Source organism: Mesocricetus auratus, unplaced genomic scaffold (genome assembly GCF_017639785.1).
Source record: "Mesocricetus auratus isolate SY011 unplaced genomic scaffold, BCM_Maur_2.0 Super-Scaffold_100025, whole genome shotgun sequence".
Classification (NCBI taxonomy): Eukaryota; Metazoa; Chordata; class Mammalia; order Rodentia; family Cricetidae; genus Mesocricetus; species Mesocricetus auratus.
In genome coordinates, this window is record NW_024429206.1 from 5,566,675 (window position 1) to 5,583,020 (window position 16,346).

Consider the following 16,346-nt stretch of genomic DNA (forward strand, 5'->3'; position numbering starts at 1 on the left):
TGCAAATTCATTACAGATGCATTTAAAGAAATTTCCCATCTGTGCTCATTGAATGCTCCATGCTGGATTCAGAGTAGAACAGAACTGAGTGTCCCTGCAAAAATGAAGGAACTTCATGGGGGATGCTGGTTGCACAGGCTGAGAGCTCTCCTGTCTGTCACAGGGAATGCACACTATGCCGCGGTCTGGCTCTTGTTTGCCTTCCTACAGGTTGTTTTTCCTTCCCAGAGTGAGTCTTGCATCTGCCACAGCTCAGTTTCTCTCCGATCAGGTTATGGTCTAGATGCTGGAAGTTGACCTGCACAGTAGCGAACTTACAGTCCCCGAGTGAGGGAGAGCGGACCTGAGCGCTTTCCTCCGTCTCTGTCTCTTTGCTCTCCCTGGCCCAGTACACTAGGTTGGCACTGGCTCTGCCTGTCAGTGGCTGACTCCATTCACTCTCCTTTCCCTACCTTGCAGGTCCCCCTAGTGAGGCCATGTGGGCTCTGGGAGATAAGATTGCCTCCACCATCGTAGCCCAGACATTGCAGATCCCAACTCTACCCTGGAGCGGAAGCGGTAAGGGATGCAGACCTTTGGGGTGATGGGAATGTGTTTTAAAAATCCTTTCGCTTAAAAGTTTTAGACAGATAGGAACGTGACTTCATTGTAGCAGATTTGGAAAATGTGGGAGGTATGAAAATGAGAAGCAGTTGGGGTGGCTCATGTCCCTAATCCTAGCTCTGGGAGGCTGGGACCACACACAGTTGCAGGGCAGCCTAGGCTACATACAGCGTGAGGCCCAGGCTCAAAAACAAAACACTACCACCACCACACATACACCCGCACAGCAAAAATAAAATAAAACAACAACAAAAAGAAGAGTCCCGTGTGACCCAGCGTTACACACCAAACAATAACAAAAAGAAGAAGAGTCCTGTGTGACCCAGCGTTGCACACCAAACAATGACAAAAAGAAGAGTCCCGTGTGACCCAGCGTTACACACAAAACAATAACAAAAAGAAGAGTCCTGTGTGACCCAGCGTTGCACACCAAACAATGACAAAAAGAAGAAGAGTCCTGTGTGACCCAGCGTTACACACCAGCTGTCTGCGTCTCAGCCTTTTTACGATGAGCTCTAGGATTCTCAGGCGGTCTTACCCATCATCCTCCTGCTTTAGCCTCCCTAGTGGCTGGGGTCACAGGCGTGCGCCCCATGCCTGAAGCCTGTGCCGGATTTTATCATGTGGATAGATTGTGATTTACTGAAGTTTTACAACTTAGGCCAGTTCCCAATTTGTTTCATAATTTAAAAATAGTTCAAGGTAGATGGGGCTTTGGCAGTCCTACAACTAAATATATGTGATTATAATCACCTCTGGATAAAACCCCCAAAGTAGAACTTTTAGGGCCGATTAAAAAACAAGAGAGCTGGGCAGTGGTGTCCCATGTCTAATCTCAGCACTTGGGAGGCAGAGGCAGGTGGATCTCTGTGAGTTCCAGACCAGCGTGGTCTACAAGAGCTAGTTCCAGGACAGCCTCCAAAGCCACAGAGAAACCCTGTCTCAAAAACCAAAAAAATAAAAAAATTAAAAAATTAAAAAACAAGAGAAATGGGGGCTGGAGAAATGGCTTAGTGGTTAAGAGCACCAGAGGTCCCGAGTTCAATTCCTAGCACCAACACGGTGGCTCACAACCATCTGTAATGGGATCTGGTGCCCTCTTCTGGTGTGCATGGAGACAAATCACACACACGCACATATATATGTAAATATTTAAGAACAGAAAAGGAGGAAAGTGTCAAGGTTTTGCTAATTTATTTAAGTTTTACATGTTTTGGAAAGCAGTGATTCCCTGAGGAGTGACTCCCTAGGGTAGACAGGGACTCTCTCTTTCTAGATTCAGGTTTACATACTGCTCGGTGTGTTTCTTTTTAAAGACCTCAAAAACTATTATTTGTGTGTGTGTGTGTGTGTGTATGTGTGTGGTGTGTGTGTATGTGTAGTATATATGTATGTGTGGTGTGTGTGTATGTGTAGTATATATGTATGTGTGGTGTGTGTGTATGTGTAGTATATATGTAAGTATGTGTGGTGTGTGTATGTGTGTGTGTGTACCATGTGTGTGCGGTGCCTTTGGAGGCCAGGAGAGGCCATCAGACCCTTTGGAGCTGGAGTTAGCGGCTGCTGTGAGCTGCCTGACTTGAGTGCTGGGAATGGAACTGGGATCTTCTGGAAGAGCAGCAAGCGCTGGTGACCACTGAACGTCTCCAGCTCTGCATGAGTCCTGCTCAGGGTCCCGAGACACGTGGGTGTGGCTGCGGGGCTGTGTTCCTGCTGTCCTCAGGAGAGCACAACTCTTTGTTCCCTTCAGGTCTCACAGTGGAGTGGACGGAGGACAGCCGGCAGCAGGGCAAATGCATCAGTGTCCCGGAAGATGTGTACGAACGAGGCTGTGTGAAGGATGTGGATGAAGGCTTGGAGGTAGCTGCAGCACGTGCAGGGCCAGCCTGGTGACTGCAGGCCAGCGGGACACAGCCTTCTCTACTGCCTGGTATTGGACTTGTCCCACATTTAAAGGGGCCTGTTTGTCCTTCTCCCTCAGGCGGCCAAAAAGGTTGGATTCCCACTGATGATCAAAGCCTCCGAAGGCGGCGGAGGGAAAGGCATCCGCAAGGCTGAGTGCGAGGAGGACTTCCCGATGCTCTTCAGACAAGTGCGTACTCTTGCCTGTGTCCCCTGTCTCCGCCTCAGTCCCTGGCTTCCTTGTCTTGGGTTGATTCATTCCATTGCTGGCTGATTGATTTGATTAGCAATACCATCTTTTTCTTATTTGTTTGCTTTGTTTTTTGAGACAGGGTTTCTCTGTGTGTAGTCCTGGCTGTCCTGGAACTCACTACCAGGCTGGCCTTGGAGCAATACCCTCTTAAGCGGAGATGACATTTGCAGGAACTGGGTCTATATAGCTGGGTTTTGTTGTTGTTGTTGTGTGTGTGTGTGTGAGCATGTTAGTGTTAGGGTTGAAGAAAGTCAGAGGACATCCCCAGTTGTCCATCCTCCACATGTTTGTGACAGGTTCTCTTATTGTTTTTGCTGCTGCACAGACTAGGCCAGTTGTCCCGTGAGCCCCCAGGGGTGCCCCTGTCGCCACCCCATCTCTATAGGGTGCTGGGATTACGGACACACACTACTATGTATGCAGGTTCTGGGGATTTGAATGCAGTTCTCACCACTGAGACCCCTCCCAGGGTGCGCTCTCTCCCTCCCTCTCTCCCTCCCTCCCTCCCTCCCTCCCTCCCTCCCTCCCTCCCTCCCTCCCTCTCTCTCTCTCTGTCTCTCTCTCCCTCTCTCTGTCTCCCCCCCCCCCAGTGGTGGTGCTGGGGTGGGAACCCAAGGGCTCATACCTTCTAGGCAAGCTCTCTGCCACTGAGCCACACACCCACCTTGTGTTGTGTTTTGAAGCAAAGGCACACATCATTGCTCACAGAGGCCCATGGCTCCTGCTCTCCGTTGCAGCATTTCTTCAGATGGGCAGGGTCTTGTAGTCTCTGAAATGGTCGCCTCTCTGCACAGGGTATTTTGTAAATCTTACAGTTTGGGGATTATGTTTTCAAGTGTCAGGATATAGAGTTTCTGTGTGGGCGTGGCTTCTGTGCTTGTTTATAGCTGGCTTCCCTCTGTTAATACCGCCTTTCATCACAGTGCATTCAAACCCGATACTGCCAGGCTGCAGGCACCTAACGAAGTGTGTGTGTGTGCGCGCGTGCGTGTGCATGTGTGTGCATGTGTGTGCGCGTGCGTGTTTTGGCTTTTCCAGGCAAAGTTTCTCTGTCCTGGCTGTCCTGGAACTTGCTCTGTAGACAAGGCACGGATCATACCAAGTTCCACCCAGTGTGTCGTCCTTAGGATGTAGGATTGTTGGGGAAATGTTACCCTTTTAACAGTGTTTGAGTTAAAAACAATGAGAAAGTATAGTATATGTCCTCGGCAAGAGCCCCTACCCATATCATTGCTGTTATCTAATGTCCTCTTCTGAGAACTTCCAGAAATTTCCCGAGTTGGAGTCTCCTGGGATCAGCCGTCACCTGTGCTTTCCCCGCAGGTGCAGAGTGAGATCCCAGGCTCGCCTATCTTTCTCATGAAGCTGGCCCAGAATGCACGGCACCTGGAGGTCCAGGTCTTGGCAGATCAGTATGGAAATGCGGTGTCACTGTTTGGACGAGACTGCTCCATCCAGAGGCGGCACCAGAAGATTATCGAGGAGGCGCCAGCCACCATCGCCGCTCCAGCTGTGTTTGAGTTCATGGAACAGGTGCCTTTGACAGAGCTGGGCTTGAGGCACCTCAGAAGAAGCTGGCTATGGGATGGTAGCCGGAAGATGTGGATGTGGCAGAGAGTCCGTGTGTGTGTGTGTGCGCGCGCGCGCGCGCGCACGCGCATGTGTGCATGCACACACGTGCAAGAGAGAGAGAGAGGTCGCAGCATGGCACAGATGTGTTGCTCACTGGTCACTGCGGGCTCCCAGGTGGCAGCACTCAGAACGCACTGGGGAGAAGTGGTGTCGCCACTGATAATGACTTTAGAGCTGCTGGAAATGCTTGACTCTGTCTGTATCTGCAGTGTGCTGTCCTCCTGGCCAAGACGGTGGGTTACGTGAGTGCTGGGACGGTGGAATACCTGTACAGCCAGGACGGCAGCTTCCACTTCTTGGAGCTGAACCCCCGCCTGCAGGTGGAGCACCCCTGCACAGAAATGATTGCAGACGTCAACCTGCCTGCTGCACAGCTGCAGGTGAGGACCTGAGGACGGCCCCAGGGCCTGGCGAGCGCTTCCCCAACTCTGCTTTTATGTAAAAGGAGGAAGGGTTTCTTTTTTCACTCTGTGTCATAGGGAGTCACGCTTTAGACTTTGAAGGGGTTATTACGTATACAGCAGATGGGAGAAGGATAAAGCAGCAGGACGATGGGAGAGCGCTAGACCAGTCGCATGGGCCATCAGGCAGGACACCCTGGGGAAGCCTAGGACCCAAACAGCCTATGGGAGCATTTGGCTGCTAAGAGGGTCCTGGGCAGAACATCTTCTCCCAGCCAAGGCAGCTGTCCCCACCCCAGGGAACAGTGTGAACTACAGCCCAGGCCTTTCTGTATTTCAACGTGAACAGTAGCTCAGGAGGCTCTCGCTTCGGGAAGGTGATGCTCAAGGATGCTGGTATCGCTTCCACTCTTTACTTTCCTTCTGTTCTCAAGGCCACAGTGACCTCACTCTTTGACATGGTTAGCATGGCTGGGCCTGGTTAGCATGGCTGAGCCTGGTTAGTGCAGAGTTTATCCTGACCTAGCCTGCATGCCAAGGAGCCAGGTACTGAGTAGGAACATAAATTTACCACAAGGCTTTGGGGAGGGCCTGCAAGGCCCCAGCACGGCACAGTTTCTTACCTGTGTTGGGGGTGTGTGGCCTGACTTCTGGGAGAGAAAGAGGCAGAGAGGGATAGGAAGCAACAAGTGGGACTGAGCCTTTGTGGCTGGTCTCTGAATACTGCATATAAAGGCATGCAGTGTCTGGGTGTCTGGGGCAATGTCACAATGTAGTTGTAACCCATCGGAAATATAGTGTTTAATTGATACACCGTATTAAACGTTTCTAATTGTCCCAGCAGTTCCCTTTATGGAAGTTTTTATGTCGTTTTTACAAATGCGATCAACCCGGAGATATAGTCCCTTTCCGTGTTGTGTGTACTCTTTTTTTTTTTAAGATTTATTTATTTACTACATATACACCAGATTGAATTGTAGATGGTTGTGAGCCACCATGTGGTTGCTGGGAATTGAACCCAAGACCTCTGGAAGAGCAGTCAGTGCTCTTAACCTCTGAGCCATCTCTCCAGCCCCTTGTGTGTACTCTTTTAAGTCTGGAATTCACCCAGTCTTTTCTTTCTCATTCTTTTTGGGGGGTGCTGGTCATGGGACCCAGGGCCACATGTGACATCAGTGGTTGTTTTTTAAGACTTTGATTGACTGACGTGTGGGATGGGTTTTTCCATTTAGATCGCCATGGGTGTGCCCCTGCACAGGCTGAAGGACATACGGCTTCTGTATGGAGAATCCCCCTGGGGAATGGCCCCCATTTCTTTTGAGAACCCTCTGAGCCCTCCCAGTGCCCGAGGTCACGTCATTGCGGCCAGGATCACCAGTGAAAACCCGGATGAGGCAAGTGTGGGTCCCCTGTGTTTCCAGAAACACAGACTCTCAGATAGACTCTCAGATAGACACGCCCACAGCGGTGAGTTGTTTGTTGATGCCCCGCCCGCAGATAGACATGCCCACAGGCAGACACACCCACAATGGTTGCAGTTGTTTGTTGATGCCCCACCCACAGATAGGCATGCCCACAGATAGACATGCTCACAACCATTGCAGGAATTGTCTGTTGATGCCCCTGAACTTTTGCTTGTAGTAGGCTTTCCCGGATTGTCGCAGAACTGAATCTCCACGAAGACGCAATGTACTCGGAGTAACGACTGCTGTCTTATTTATTTATTTTTCTGTCTGTGCTCCAGGGTTTTAAGCCAAGCTCCGGCACAGTCCAGGAACTGAATTTCCGCAGCAACAAGAATGTGTGGGGCTACTTCAGTGTAGCGGCTACTGGAGGCTTACATGAGTTCGCAGATTCCCAGTTTGGGCACTGCTTCTCCTGGGGCGAGAACCGGGAAGAGGCCATTTCGTCAGTATCTCCTGCTTAATTCTCTTCCCTCTCTGTCTCTGCCTCCCCTTCCCTCCCCTTCTCTCCCTCCCTCCTTCCATCTCTGCCTCCCTCTTTAAAAAAAAAAAAAGATATTTTATGTATACAGTGTTCTGCCTGCATGTATGCCTTCAGGCCAGAAGAGGGCACCAGATCTCATTATAGATGGTTGTGAGCCACCATATAGTTGCTGGGAATTGAATTCAGGTCCCCTGGAAGAGCTGCCAGTGCTTTTAACCTCTGAACCATCTCTCCAGTCCCTCCTTTAAGAAAAAAACACTCAGAAGTGCTGTGTACAAATCTGATCACCTGAGTTTAACCCTAGCTCTCACAAGTCAGCGGAAGGTCAAGAAGAAAGTCTTTGTGTTGGAGACGATGAAGAGCAGAGAGCTCACCAAGGCCACTGGGTCTTGAGCACACAAGAGGTCTAACTTTAAGTAGACACAAAACTATTCAATGGTGTCTAAGGGTGCCAAGATCTAGGCTCGGAGGAGGCAGAGACACCATAAAATGTCAACCTCATAAATAGTTCCATCTTCACTCTGAGACTTGTTTCTTCTGGGGGTGTCCTGCTGCTCCCTGGTCTCCACCCCATACCTGTGACAGTGGCCTATGTTCTCTGCTTAGTCAAATCCCATCACAGTAGTTTCTTCCGACTGAGAAACTCATGTTAACCAAGGACTCCCCTGCCGCTTCTCTTAAATCTCACTGCCTTGACATGGGCTCAGGAAGGAAATATCCAGTTTGTGTTGTAATTAAACATCCCCATGCAGCTAGTTAATCACTCCCCAGAGTGAAGAGCCCAGAGACATTGGGGATTGTTTCATTAAAAACAACAACAACAACAAAATAAAACATTAGACTAGGGGGCTGGAGAGATGGCTCAGTGGTTAGGAGCACTGACTGCTCTTCCAGAGGACCTGGGTTCCATTCCTAGCACCCACATGGCAGCTCATGGCCACCTCTAACTCCAGTTCTAGGGTACCTGACACCCTCACCAACATGCAGGCAAAACACCAGTGCACATTAAAAAAAATCATTAGACTGGCCCTGGGTGTTTAACCATGAATTAATTTAGTTCAGTGTGACAGTTTGATGGTGGCACACCTCTGTCCGCTTAAACTAATTCATTTTAATCACGTTCTGTGGCGAACTGAAGTCTTTGGAGAGTGTGGAGGGAGATTTGTAGCAAACCAGACTTAATTAACTGGAGGAGGTGGACCCAGCATTTGCCCAGTGAAAGCCCCGAGGCAAATCTCTAACTGTGGTGCTGTGTGCAGCTGCCTCGGACTTGGGAGGGAAACTCCAGCTTTTACTGCTGTTAGAATCTAGCAGAGGGGGAAGCACTTATCTCGTGTTCTGTGATTGGCTCTCCCATGTCAGTGCTAGAGGCAAGCCACCTGGGACAAGTTGGTCTCCTTCAGTCATGTGACCATGCCACATTCAAGTCCAGGTGCTGACACTACACCTGTGGCCTGTTGACATCTTCATTTGACCTCACTGTATCTTTGTTTTCCTCATGGCTAAAACCTAGATGTTATCGATTTCACTCCATAGCTGCTTGTGGCGCGTGGTGACACTGTCACTGGTTGGAACCTTCTCTCTAGGAATACGCTCAGCCTAGTGCCTGCCCCCAAAAGCATTCACTGCAGGCCCTCAGCCTTGCAGCTTGCCAAGCTGCTGAGGCAGGGCAGCAGACACACCTGCCAGGGGACAGGCAGAGTGGCTCTCCTGAGGACAGGAGACTTGAATAAGCCAAAGGCAGCCAGAAAGACATGCCCCTATTTATGGATCATTGCATATCAGGGCAGTTAGGGATTAGGCCCCAGGGCCTAATCACACACAGCAGCTGACGTGTTGACCTGAACTGCTTTACACAGAGCATCTCTTTGCAAACTTCATACTGCAAGTGACAGGGTTATCACCCCATTTTTTTCAGATGAGGTAACTGAGGCTGGGGTTAGTTTAGCTATTCATATGAGATCACTCAGCCAGTTCATGTGGAGCAGAGACTGAGAGCCTAGTCACCCCACCCAGAGGCTCTCAGGTGCTCCGAGAAACACATCACAAATGCACACAGGAACTGTGGGTAAGTGTGGAAAGGAATCATGTCTTTTCTCTCCAGCAACATGGTAGTGGCTTTAAAGGAATTGTCCATCCGAGGTGACTTCCGGACCACTGTGGAATATCTTGTGAACCTTCTGGAGACTGAGAGCTTCCAGAACAACGACATCGACACGGGGTGGCTGGACTACCTCATCGCTGAGCGGGTGCAGGTAGGAAGCCGCTTTGCCTGCCCTGGGGTGGCTGAGATCCACACTTCCCGCAGGTACCGAGACTTGGAGTCTTTCCTAGGCAGAGAAGCCGGACATCATGCTCGGGGTGGTGTGTGGGGCCTTGAACGTGGCAGATGCAATGTTCAGAACCTGCATGACGGATTTCTTGCACTCCCTGGAAAGGTAGGGCGGACAGTTCCTTTGTTTCCCTCCTGTGATGTGTGGGCAGCGCGGAGGGCAGGATGGGCTTTTTGTTATGTTTGAAAATAGACTCTCATTAAGTAGTCCATGTGGCTGGTACCAAAGCTGGATCCTCCTGCCTCTGCCTCCTGAGCACTGGAATCATACTTATGTGCCACCATACCTAGTGGGATGTGCTTTGAGGGTGACTCCATCACCAGGGAGCTAGGGTGCCTCTCCTTGGAGCTTACCTTCAACATTCCATGGATAAACATGTACTGCTTGGAAGAGACTGGGGGTGAGCTCAGAGAGGTTTTTGGGTGTGGAGGGTCCATAGGGTGCGGTGAAGCCTGCAAGGCAACTTGTGCCTGGATCATCGTTTGGGAGGACTGTCCTGTGTATTGTAGGGTGATAGCAGAATCCATGACTCCTGCCTGCTAGAGACCAAGGGAGGCTCATCCCTGAGTGTCCCAGCAATAAGAACGAAGTGCCCTCTCTTGAGAAGTATCGTGACAAAGAATGACGTCCCCACAGAGTGTCAAAGAATAAATAGTAGTGCTTGCTCACCGCCTTTGAGTGACAGTACATTCACAGCTCATGTGCTAAAGGGTGGCAGGCCCCCCACTCTCCCCCGTTTATATTTTTGTGAAACAGTTTGGGTATGTATCCCAGACTAACTTATCCTCCTGCCTCAGCCTCCCCAGTGCCAGGCTAATAGACACAGGCCACCACAACTGACTTGCTTACCCTCCTGTCCTCCCCTCCCACCACACCTGACTTCCGTGTGGGACTCTCCTGAAAAAGCCATCATTCAGGGTTTGAAGTCATTTTCAAATGTCCCATTCTTCATGGGTGCCAATTCCTCTCTAGGGTCCGTGTCCCACACCTTTGATAAGTCTCTGCTCTGCCTGGTTTGATGATTCTATGAAGAGCAAAAAGCTAGTTAACCAAGTTGGGAGGTGGTGGCACACGCCTTTAATCCCAGCACTCGGGGAGCAGAGGCAGGTGGATCTCTGTGAATTCAAGGCCAGCCTGGTCTACAGAGCAAGTTCCAGGATGATGCTGGGGTAGAGCCCAGGACTTCACACTTAGGGGCACCCACTCTTCAACTTTCTGGGGGACATCACCTAGCCCAAGAGGTGCTATAGGGATCTCTGTTCTTTCTTGGACTGATGCCGTATCTGTCTTCTCCATCAGGGGCCAGGTCCTCCCAGCTGATTCTCTGTTGAACATTGTGGACGTTGAGTTGATTTACGGAGGTGTCAAGTACGTTCTCAAGGTAAAGACACATCCTCTGTGTTCCCAGACGTTCCCACCATTTTGAGCCTGACATCTGGGTACATGGAGTGGAGTCTTCATTTGAGAGTCTGAGCTGTGTGTCCCTCAGGACTCTCTGTAGTCCATGTCATTGAATCCTAAACACTCATCTTAGGAGAGGAAGGCCAAGTGGTACCCAAAGAACGCTGAAATGTATTTCCCTATCTTTTATTGCAAAACATTTGTCTGTGTGTGAGTTAACACCTGTGTGCATGTTATGAAGACATGCTGAATACTGGCCAGGTTTGGGCTGGCATTTCATTGTAGTAGAAGTGTAGAGCCGGGTTGGAGCTCACTGTACACAGCTCCCTCCAGTGCCCCTCTGGTAAGCCACAGTCCATATTCAGGATTTTATAGAAGAATACCATAGACCAGGGGCTTGTAAGCAACAGATGATGTTGCTCAGTTCTGGAGACTGGGACATCTAGGATCAAGGCACAGGCCAGTTCAGTATCTTCTGAGGGCTCATTTCCTGGTTTTTAGTGGATGCCTTTTTGCTGTGTGTCTTCGTGTGGTACAGAAGAGGGAAGGGAGAGCTCTGAAGTCCCTTTAATAACTTTTAAATTGAATTTGTTTATTCATTCATGGTGTGTACATATGTATCTATGAGAGTACAAAGTGTGTGTGTGTGAGTACAGCAGTGTATGGGTAGGTATGTGTGTGCTTGTGTGTGTCTGTGTGTAGGTATGTATGTGTAGGTGTGCATGTGTGTGTAGGGGTGTGTGCACATGTGTGAAGGTGTGTATGTGTGCAGGGGTGTGTGTGTGTGTGTCTGTGTCTGTGTCTGTGTATCTGTGTAGGTCAAAGGTAGCTTTTAGGAGTTGATTCTCTTCCCACCATGTGGATCCCGGGGATCAGCTCGATGGCAAGTGCCTTCACCTTCTGTGTCATCTCATGACCCTGGGTCCCTTTTATAAGGTGTTAAGAAGGCTCTGTCCTCATGAGGTGTGCACTTGAACCAGGGTTCCCACTTCCGACTAAGCTCTCCTTTGAGGCTTGGTTCCAGCATGGGAATTTGGGAGGCACACACAGTTTAGTGGACCAGATCCCAGGTGAAGCCTCCACTGCGGCCTCACCCAGAGCACAAGCCGCAGTCCCTGCCAGCCCTAGTAACACCTGGAAACAGATCCCAAGGAAACCCAGCTCACAGGGCGTGTGTCTGCAGCCTGAAGCCATTTGTCCACATCCAGGGCAGAGTAGACAGCTGGCTCACACTCATCATCACAGGGACACCAGGGTTCTGATGTCCCCACAGGTGGCCCGGCAGTCCCTGACTATATTTGTTCTCATCATGAACAACTGCCACATCGAGATTGATGTCCACCGGCTGAACGATGGGGGGCTGCTCCTGTCCTACAATGGCAGCAGTTACACTACATACATGAAGGAAGAGGTGGACAGGTGCGTGAGTACTGTGGCCCGGGAAGCATGGAGGATGTACTGCTTTCTCTGTAGGAGCTAAAATGCAAAGCTGGCCTCCGTGCAGGCCTGAGGTTCCGGCTAAAGCCTGCTTTGGTTCATTCTGGGGCATTCTGAGAAAGTCTCCATCCTGGCTGGAACTCCATGCACCTGGCCGGTGTTTGAGGGTGGGGGTTCCCAGGCAGTTCCCATTTCTAGTTACCAGAGGATTCAGGGACAAACAGGACATGACAACCAGAGCCACTGTCCCCAGGGTAAGTGAGGAGGCACCAGCTACTCTAGGTCTGAGCTACAGGACCCATAGACCTGCAGGATGAGCATAGACTAGATCCACCATCCAGCGGTTGGCCACTGAGCTACCGTGGACGGTAGTGCTTGCCTAGGGAGGAGGATGGCACCTCTGATGTCATCACTCCTGGGCTTCCAGCCTATGGCAGAAGATGAAACACTGAACAGACAGTGGCAGGAAGTGGCTGGCTTTGTGTCCTGTTGGGTGGAAGGATGCTGGAAGCTCTAGGCATGGTGCATTGCAAGATGGGTACAGATAGTTCCAGCTCCTTTTTGCCTGACCATGCTGAGGTCATAGTGATACGTGGCTGACCCAGGCAGAGGAGGCCACTCAGACCCTGGCAAGTGTGGAGTGTGTGCATGGGTTAGAGCCCACTCCCGGAAGTTGGGTCAGTGAGGGGGACCCCGTTCTCAGTCCCCTATATTTTAGAAGAAAGTAGGTTAGAGTCGTACCCCAGTGTCACTTACTCTGCCTTCAAATCATGTTCTATCTGCTAAGAATATTCAAGATTCTTGTAGGCTCCGCCCAAAACTGACTTCCCCAGTTCAGTTAAGGAAGGATTTAGAATCGGGTGAGGGTTATTGAATAGTATTGATTGACTGATTGCCCTGTGCCAGGCTCTTGGGGATTATGTCAGTAATAGAAACTAGTTTTCAGCCACAGGAAATAAAGGTCCTAATGCCTCACAGAGGGTGATGGAATGCCCGCCCTAGGAAAGGGGTCATTCCCCTACAGTCTGGCTCCCTCGCTGACTTCATCTGTCTCCCATGTCCCTCTCTCCATGCCCCCCCCCCCCCAGTTACCGAATCACTATCGGCAACAAGACCTGCGTGTTTGAAAAGGAGAATGACCCCACAGTCCTGAGATCCCCCCTCGGCTGGGAAGCTGACACAGTACACGGTAGAGGATGGAGACCACGTGGAAGCTGGGAGCAGCTACGCTGAGATGGAGGTCAGCCTTGGGAATGTGGGTCTGTAGCCCGGAAACCCTGCCCCTCAGCCATCAGGCCTCACCTCTGTCCCTGGCCTGTGAGGGTCAGCCTAAATGTGTAGTAGTCAATGAGTATGTTTAAAAATAGAGTCCAGACCACCCACATCTCTTGGAAGGAGTAAGAACTGCTTAGTAAGCCAGGCGGTGGTGGCACATGCCTTTAATCCCAGCATTTTGAAGGCAGAGGCAGGGGGATCTCTGTGAGTTTAAGGCAAGCCTGGTCTACATAGCGAGTTCTAGCACAGCTTCCAAAACTACACAGAGAAACCCTGTCTTGAAAAACAAAACAAAAACAAAACAAACGAACAACAACAACAAAAAAAAAACCCTGCTTAGTAATGGTGGTGACAATGACTGAAGCCACGACCAGAACTGACCAGAACTGACCATGCACTGAGCGTCCAGTGGGCGCTGATCTAATGTGATGAGGATGGACCCTGAGACCTCCAGCACACTAGGCAAGCATGCTACCACTGAGCTACACCCCAACCCCGTCTTTGCCTTCATAACCTCAGCAAGTTGATGAGGTGGGCACATGTGTGGTTCCCGTGTCATATGCATGAAGAGATCAGACCCAGGAAGGCTAGCTAAGTCTGCTGTTGCCTGCGAGCACACAGAGCCACCCTGCAAGCCTGGCCTCCCCTCTCTGCTGTGAGAAAGGCGAGTGGCTCATCAGGAGAACTGTCCTTCTCCACTTCAGCTATTCTCGGTGAGGGAGGGGACTAGCTTCCCGTTTACAGATGGAGACATCCAGGTTCAGAGACAGGAAGGCGGTTTTTGGAATTCACGGAGGTGATGGATGAGGGGGACAGCCAAACAAGAAGCGGCATGGTACCACGGTCCACCGTTGGTGGTCGCAGATCTCATGTCTTTGGCATCTTTCGACACTGGGTTAGGTGAGCGAGTTGCAGGGTAGGTTTCAAGCAGGTGCTTCATTTTACAAAGCTCTCTCTAGAGGGCGCCCTCCACCATGGGCATGATGCTAAATGTCTGTTTTAGACAGCCGGGGTTGTGGAGGGAGGCTGAGAGTCCCGTGTTGTTCAGAAATGGTGTATGTTCTGAGAAATGTGTCCCCGGACAGCTTTGTCATGTGGACACTGTAGAGTGTATTTGCACAAGCCTGGAAGGTGTCTTTTAGTCACTTGAGGTGTTGACATGAGCTCTAAGCATGAGATGGAAGGGGCTGGCGCCAACAGTATCTCAGCATTACGTGTGAGTACTACACTGTGCTTCCCAGACGGCAGTGCGACAGCTCATCACACTAGCATCACCATAGTTTGGACATGGCTATGGTGTCATTAGGTCATCAGTCACTGAGTCAGCTTCCTTATAGTCTTGTGGCACGGCCATCATCTATGTAATCTCTCATTGACCAGCAACATCATAGTATGTACGTGACTTTATACTGACCACTGGAGGTAATAGTACTTAACAGTGTTTCTGAGGGACAGGCTTTCCTTTGAAAATAGTCAAGAGGGGGCTGGAGGTGCAGCTCGGCGGTAGGGTGCTTGTCTATCATGCATGAAGTCCTGGGTTCCATCGCCAGTACCACAAATCAAAAGGAAACGGTTCCCATGGCTGTGTAATGGGTGGCACATACACCAGCCTCCCTGGCTGGCCTCGTAGATGGAGACCATTCTCGGATGGCGCCCGTGCCTGGTACACAGCAGGGTGGAAGGAATGACAGGTTTCTTGTCTCATGCTTGAGTGGTACCCAGAGATTTGCTGTCACTGGATTGCATCCCCTGCTCCACAGTCACTAGTTGGGGGTGACTCGGGGTGGCAGCACCAGGGCACTCTGACCTAGTCTTCTTTCCTGCCAAACAGGTGATGAAGATGATCATGGCCCTGAGAGTGCAGGAGAGTGGCCGGGTGAGGTATGTCAAGCGCCCAGGGGTCGTGCTGGAGGCTGGCTGCGTGGTGGCGAGGCTGGAACTCGATGACGCCTCAAAAGTGCATGCAGTACGTAACACGTGGTCCCAGCATCTCTGGCTGGCTCAGGATCTCCCACTGTGTCACGCTGTTCAGAGCGAGCAGACCCGAGTCTCTGTCCCTGGGCTTGTCTGCATCATCTGTAGGCACACTGGGCCCTGGTGACCGTGTAATGTGGAGGCCCCTGGCAGCCATGTCCCCTGTCTTCTCCAATCCCTCCACAGCTCTTCATCCTCTTGGAGCGAAGCCCAGCTTCCAAGAGCCAAGCAGAGCTGCTGCCAGTGACCATTAGGCTTTCCCTTCTGTCACTGTCCCCAGCTTCAGGAGTCCACACAAGCCTCCCCCTGGAGCCTGCTTCCTGCAGCTGGAAGGACCTGCCCCAGGCAGTGCCTCAGCTCGCGCTCACCCTACATGGTTGCTTTTGCTTCTCACCCAGCCCGTGAAGCTGCTTTTGTTTTGTTTTGTTTTTCTTTCAGTTCTGGGGGTGAACCCAAGGTCTTTATCATGCATTGAACTGTATTCCAGCCCTTGGATTTAAAAATTACTTTATCAATTATTGTTATTATTATTATTATTAGTGTGTGTTTGTGTGCCATCATGTGTGAGTAGAGGTCAAGGGACAACTTTGGGGTGTTGGTTCTCTTACTGTGAGTTCAGACTTGTATGGCAAACATTTACCTGCTAAGTTATCTCACCACCGATATATACATACACATATATATTGGACAAGGTCCTGCTATGTAGCCCAGGCTGGCCTTGGCCCAGGCTGGGTTTGAATTCCAGGTCCTTCTGTCTCCACATTCCAAGTTGTAGGAGTATACCATCGTGCTGGGATCCGTGAGCCATCTGGGACTACCTTTAAAATATTATTTTATGTGCCACGCGGTGGTGGTGCATGCCTTTAATCCCAGCACTCTGGAGGCAGAGGCAGATGGATCTTTGTGAGTTCGAGGCCAGCCTGGTCTACAGAGAAAGTTCTAGGCCAGCTAGAGTTACACAGAGAAGCCCTGTCTTAAAGAATTATTGTTTTGTTCAATTAATATGTGCTATATAAGCCAGATTTTATATTTCATACAGCTTTAGACTTGCAGGATTACAGATCTTCCAAAGGGTTTTCATATTCCATGCACCCAGTTGTCCTGATAGTAATTCAACAATATTTATTAGTAATTACTATTCAGGTAATTTATATTGTTATCATAATAAGATCCATTAGTCACAATGGA

The 16,346-nt window shown here is 50.4% G+C and overlaps 1 protein-coding gene across 1 annotated transcript in view; it reads left to right on the forward strand.

Moving 5' to 3' along the window:
* The window catches only part of Acacb (acetyl-CoA carboxylase beta), a 101,560-nt gene that overhangs the window by 39,837 nt on the left and 45,377 nt on the right, over positions 1-16,346 (forward strand). The window contains 14 exon segments of the mRNA XM_040731305.1: positions 460-558; positions 2,354-2,463; positions 2,585-2,695; positions 4,082-4,291; positions 4,600-4,770; positions 6,024-6,185; positions 6,536-6,699; positions 8,843-8,993; positions 9,073-9,176; positions 10,371-10,452; positions 11,746-11,891; positions 12,998-13,067; positions 13,069-13,149; positions 15,016-15,150. Coding sequence (XP_040587239.1) covers positions 460-558; positions 2,354-2,463; positions 2,585-2,695; positions 4,082-4,291; positions 4,600-4,770; positions 6,024-6,185; positions 6,536-6,699; positions 8,843-8,993; positions 9,073-9,176; positions 10,371-10,452; positions 11,746-11,891; positions 12,998-13,067; positions 13,069-13,149; positions 15,016-15,150 — 1,796 coding nt within the window.